This window comes from Lutra lutra, chromosome 10, assembly GCF_902655055.1.
Source record: "Lutra lutra chromosome 10, mLutLut1.2, whole genome shotgun sequence".
NCBI lineage: Eukaryota > Metazoa > Chordata > Mammalia > Carnivora > Mustelidae > Lutra > Lutra lutra.
In genome coordinates, this window is record NC_062287.1 from 59,599,713 (window position 1) to 59,606,397 (window position 6,685).

The 6,685-nt window shown below is 35.8% G+C and overlaps 1 protein-coding gene across 1 annotated transcript; it reads right to left on the minus strand.

The window, feature by feature from the left end:
• Window positions 1-619: 619 nt before the first annotated feature.
• On the minus strand, window positions 620-1,566 carry LOC125078927 (olfactory receptor 52E2-like). Its single transcript, XM_047692200.1, is given in 2 exon segments — window positions 620-934; window positions 937-1,566. Coding segments are annotated over 2 exon segments (945 nt in total).
• Between the last annotated feature and the right edge of the window lie 5,119 nt (window positions 1,567-6,685).

Here is a 6,685-nt window from a genome sequence, read left to right on the forward strand (position 1 = left end):
TTTACAAATGTGAAAGATACACAATGTCTGCACTAGCAGTGGGAATGACTCACCTTACAATCTGTATTCATTCTCAAGGGAGTTCCTAAAATGCACCCTTCTCATAAGTTGCAAGGTGAAAGCCCTATGGTTTGCCCAACATTTTTCTCTTCTTCCCACTTCTCACCAACATTCCCTTATGGTTACAGTGAGAGTACAAATCAACCCAATTCCGATTGCCATTTGGATTATCTGGTCTAAAATTCCTCTATGGAAAAAAGGTCAGATAGATGTTCTTATTTGGTTAATTTTATAAGATAAACTAGTAAGCATGTTTCATAAAGACAGTGAGCAAACCTATAACACACAGAAGAATTACTTCACACACTGAAATAATCTTACTTAAACTATCCTAGAAACAGTGCTAAACACTTTGTAACCATTAACATATGACACAGGTATTATTATATCTGTTTTACAGATGCTTATTAGATACATTAAATATAATTTCCACTTCCAGAAATAGTAAGAGTAAGAATTAAGATTCTAATGCTTGGTCTCACTAAAGCCAGACTCCAAGAAATTTATATCAAAGAATTATAGGAGGATGGGAATAAGTAGAAAATAAGACCCAGAATTCTCAGCTGATTTTAGTCATAAATAATTGTAGAACACATTCTTGGATCTGCCTGGTCCTTACTCCATAAATGATAGGGTTCAGCATAGGTGGTACCAACAAGTACATGTTGGCCAGCAAGATGTGGGTGTGGCGTGGCATATGCTTGCGAAAACGGTGGGTGAGGAAGGAGAAAAGAGCAGGGATGTAAAAGGTGAGGATGACACACACATGGGACCCACAAGTGCTGAGGGTCTTCAACCTGGCATCATTAGAAGGGAGATTAAATACAGTTTGAAGAATCTGTACATAGGACAGAAAGATACATGTCACATCGTCCCAACAATTAAGATAATGACTGCCAAACTATAAAAACTATTGATGGAAATGTCAGCACAAGCCAATTTCACCACAACCATGTGCTCACAGTATGTGTGGGGGACTACATTGGACTGGCAATATGGCCATCTTCTCACCAGGAAGTGATGTGGTGTCATTAGTACTAACCCACGCAGAAGTGCCACCAGGCCAACCTGAGCCACCACAGAATTTGTAAGAATGGATGAGTGTCTCAGTGGATTGCAGATTGCCACATACCGGTCAAGTGCCATGGCCATGAGAAGCCCTGACTCCACCCCAGAGAAAGCATGGATGAAAAACATCTGAGTGAGACAGGCATGGAAGCTGATTTCATGATATTTGAACCAGAATATACACAACATCTTGGGAAGAGTGGAGGTTGACAAGTTGAGGTCTGTGATGGCCAACATGGAAAGAAAATAGAACATGGGCTCATGGAGAACAGTCTCAGTTTTGATGATGAAAAGGATGAGTATGTTTCCCATGAGGGCAACAATATACATTGAGCAGAAAGGGATGGATATCCAAATATGCAAATCTTCTAGACCAGAGATGCCCATCAGGAAGAAGGTACTAGGATTGGTGAATGCAGTAGAGTTAAAGTCATGCATGGTGATTCTGGTTACATGAAGATATATTCTTGCTTTCTTTCCCTTTTTGTCCGTGGAGCAGTCAAAAGCACATATACTCTGATAAATATACAGCAGAATTACTTACTGTAAAAATACAATTAAACACATTTATTAACATTTTAAGACCTCCTTGATGAGCTTCTCTGAAATTACAAGTATTGTATTATTCACTGGCAGCTGTTAATCTCATTAAGAACTAGCTGGAGTACAGAATGTCTCCTTAGGCACAGAAGCTCTACAGTATTCTGCCTGACACTATTCTCTTTCTGTCTGTTATGGCCAGGTTGAGAAAAAGTTTCAGTAAGTAACTCAGGTTCCTCTCTTTAACAAGGCAACGGGGGAGGGGGAGGGACTTATAACATTGCCTTCACTGAAAAATACCCTTCCAAAATAATCTTGAAGACTTTTTGCATGAGGTTAATTCTAAATAGAGATTTTTGAAAGCAGGACATGAAGGAATAATAAACTTTCTATACTTAAAATGCTTTGAATGACAATAAGCTTTTCATTTTTACAATGCTTTTTGAAATTTGCAGCCCTAGTGAATTTTTGGCCATAAAAGAACCAGCATCTGATTACTTAAATGTATAATAGCTTTAAAACAGAAACAACTCATTGACACACCCAAAAAATAATGCTTCCTGGATTTTTTAGGATTTCTGGAAAAACGTGACTTGGTCAGGTTGTCCATGTTTTCATGGTGATTCATATCTATATCTATATCTTTATATCTATATCATCTATATCTATCTATCTATGTATCTATCTTTCTATCTATCATCTATCCCCAAAAGGATAACTGTTAAATTTGTTTAACAAAATTCCCAGGGAGGAGAAGTTACTTGCTAAAGAACACAGCCTCTTTTTATTATTACTGAAGTGTAATTGACATACAATGTTATATCAGTTTCAGGTGGACAACTTAACAATTCCACAAGTCTATACATTACTCATTAAATCATTAAATCTTTCTTTTTTATAAAATTTATACTGCAGTACTAACTAGGGTACATGAGCTTCTTACCACACCTAAGAAATTAGAATACACTTTGGGAAAGAAGGACTGCTGAGCTCTAAATCAATCAAACAACATCAACATTTGAAAGTAGTAACACTTACTACCTTTTGGTATCATTATATGTACCACACAAAATGCAAATGTCATTTCCAGTGCCCAATTGCTGATTTGCATAAAATCTGGTGAGGCTGCCATTATTCTCAATTTATAAAAGAAGAAACATACTTTGTATAAGCTAAATATTCCTCCAAAGTCACACAATCAGCATGTTGTAGGGGAAAACACACCCTAGTTTCACTCTAAAATGTCACCTTTGTTCCACCTACAATATGCGATAAAATTAAAAAGAAAGCTCCTGTTAAAGGTTTTCACAAATTTTATCATAAGTGATTCTCACAGTGTACTCAGAAGCAATAAGGACATACATTCTGATTTCTTTTGCTTTATAACTGTGGTTTCATGGACTGACTAATATGGCCCATGCAAAATCCATAAAATAATCCTAACTTTCTATTCCAACACCTCTGTTAGTATATGTGCTGCCTAAACGAGCACTCCAACACCTCTGTTAATGCCAGATGTTCACTGTGAAACTAATTCACCATGAAACTAATGGTTAGTATGTTATTTCTTATTAAATTATTCATAAACCCAGAGAATATACCTGCATACACTTCCTTTTCCAAAGTTGTTACCAGCTGACTTGTGGGCCAAAATCTCTAAAGGATGGTTGAGGAGAACTTCAAGAGTATCCTCATCTAACTTTATAAATGGCTAATTCTTCATGGTGGGGTTACACTGATTTATCTCTCAACAATGAGGTGATCCAAATAATTATTTAACTTATCTTCAGAGGGATCACCTTGTCTTCATGCTCTCAGTTTATTTTCAGCACAGCTGAGTCTCAAGAGTCCGAAGTAATTTTGAATATTTTTTTCCTGAGGTCTAGAAAGCTCTTCCTCAAACTAATATACTATAGTCCCCCATCACTGCCTCTCTCTTTTCTTAAGCTTGAGCAAACATAGATGAGTTGTCTATTCCTCCAGATTGATTGTGTTGTTGAATCAAAACCAGGAACTCAGAGATTTAAAGTATTCCCACATGAATGGCTAATTTCAGATTAGTCCCAGGGTCTCGAACCCTACAACAGATGTCTCTTTCCCCTCTGAGGAGTATAAATAGTACCAGAGAGAGTACAAAATTACACTCATAATTACTCTGTCACATAATATCCATTTATAATGAAATTTGATATTAGTGAGGCTTTGAAATGAATAAAATGAATGAAAAAAATTAGAATTTAGCAATAAGTTCTAAAAATTAGCAAAATGTCAATGGAAAGTTACAACTAGTAATATATCCTGGAGATCTAATGTACTGCATAATGATTCTAGACAAAAATGTTGCATTATAAACTTCAAAGTAGCTAAGAGATTACATTTTAAGTGTTCCTACCACCAAAAAAGAAATTGTAATGAGATAAAAAATAAAAGATAAGAATATAGAAATGGAAAAGAAGATAAAAATATAAAAAATAAGAAATAAAAAAGATATGATTAAAGGTGTTACCTAATGCTACAGTGGTAATCATACTGCAATATGTAAATGTGCCAAATTAACAACTGTACACCTTAAACTTATACAGTGTTATATGTTAACTGTATCTCAATATAAATAAATTTTTTAAAAAGTCAAGTTTCAGAACTCATAGAGATCTTAAAACAGAGTGGGAGCATCTGGGGTGGCTCAGTCAGTTAAGCATCTGCCTCCAGCTCAGGTCATGATCCCATGATCATGACCTGAGCTGGGTCCTGGGACAGAGCCCTGCATGGGGGGCAGTCCCTGCTCTGCAGGGAGCCTACTTTTCCCTCTCCCTCTGCCTCTCCTGCCCCCGGCCCGCTCTTTCTCATTCTCTCTATCTCTCACTCTCAAATAAATAAGTAAAATCATTTTTATGTTAGTTATTTTTTATTGTGTTATGTTAGTCACCATACAGTACATCATCTTAAAAAAAAAAGAGTAAAAAGATAGATTACCCAAATAAGCATATAAATATAAATTATTCTTGATAGAAGACTTCTCAACATTAATGATAAAAAAATATTGTCAATTAAATTTATCCCAGAAATGCAAGTTTGGTTTAATATCTGATAATCAAGGAATATAACAGAAAAGGGGAAAAACATAATTATATCAATATGTACAGAAAAAGCATTTGTTAATATTAAATAGCCATTCATGACTAAAAATAAACAGAAATTAAGTTTACAATGAGATGTATATATATTCAAAATATAAATGAGTAACATACAGAAAGCATTACACTAAAGGTAAAATATTCAATTGCTCCCTTGAGGTGCCTGGAGGGTATTCAATACAAGATAATAGAACAATTAAAAGTTAGGATAATTTAGACAGTGTGGTATCAGTTCAGGGACAGAAAAATAGATCAGTGAAACAGAATAAAGATAAAGTCACATATGGTGTCCTAGAAGATACAAGAAAAGAACAGAATAGACAATATCTCTTATGAACATTGGGGCACAAATCCTCAATAACATTCCAGCAAACCAACTTCAGCAGCATATTAAAAGGAGTACACATTATAACCAAATGGGATTTAACCTTTGTGTTAGGAAAAACTCCCTCCTGTATTTCTCCTTTACTCTTATACTACCACCTCACTCATAACATTTCTGACACCAGATGTCGGGGTGGTTTCTCCCACCTGACTATTCTGCAACACCATCTGGGTGTCCTATATTTAACTCAATGCTGACACTATTAACCTAAAGATGGCATCAGGTCCCACAAATAAAGGGCTCAGTCTCACAAGATTGCTCCCATTCCACTTCAGATGCCAATCACAAATCTAGGCTGTCATCTGTCCTTCTGACTGATGGGCTTTTAAGTCAGACCTTGCTATATTGTCCTCCTCAATTTTGATTAATTTGCTAGAGTGGGTCACAGAACTCAGAGAAACACTTACTTATGTTTACTAGTTTATTAAAGTGTATGATAAAGGATACAGACGAACAGCTAGAAGAAGAGATGCATAGGACAAGGTTAGGGAAGGAGCTTTTGTCCCTGTGCAGTTGGAGTGCATCAACCTCCTGATAGGTGGATGATGTTTACCAACCTGGAAACTCTCCAGACCCAATACGATTGGGATTTTTTATGTAGACTTCCTCACTTAGGCATGATCAATGACTAACTCCATTTCCAGCCCCTCTCTTCTATCTGGAAAAATGGCTGGGGTTTAGGGATGAAACTTCCAAGCTTCTAATTATAGTTTGGTCTTTCTGGTGACCAGTGCCTATCTAGGAGCAAAAGATATTCCTAATGTTCAAATCACTTAGAAATTTACAAGAGTTTTAGGACCCCTGTGTCAGAAACTGGAGGCAGGTATACATATCATTATTAGGTGAAACCCTAAAGCATATGTTTCTTATTTGTTCACAACCATAGAATTGTGCTAACATGATTCAATGAAGAAAGTACAGTCTTTTCAACAAACAGTTCTGGGAACATTGGATATCTACATGGAAAAGAAAGAAGTTTAATTCGTACCTAAGACCGCAAATGAAAATTAACTCAAAATATATAAAAGGCCTAAAACTATAAAACTTTTAAGAGAAAAATGTCAGGAAAAAGCCTCATGACATTGGATTTAGTGATGACTTACTAAATAAGAAACCAAAGGCATAGGGAACAAAAGAAAAAGAAATCATGTCTTTGGTTGTTGCTAGGAGCTGGGTGAAGGAAAAAGTGAGGATTTATTATATCTTAGGGATAGAATTTTAGTTTTACAAGATGAAAAGAGGCATGAAATGGGTCGTGTTGATAGCTACAAACAATATCAATGTATTAATTCCAATGAACTGTACACTTAAAAATGGTTATGGTAAATTTTATGTTATCTGTGTTGTACCTTAACAAACAAAAAAAAAAGGGGGGGGGAGAAATCCACATATGATCTATAACAATGTGTAGATAGAATGGAGTTTCCAACAAAGAAAAGGTAGCCAAGTTAGGGAAATATGTATGCCCATCCTATATTACACCCTCCTCCCCAAACAA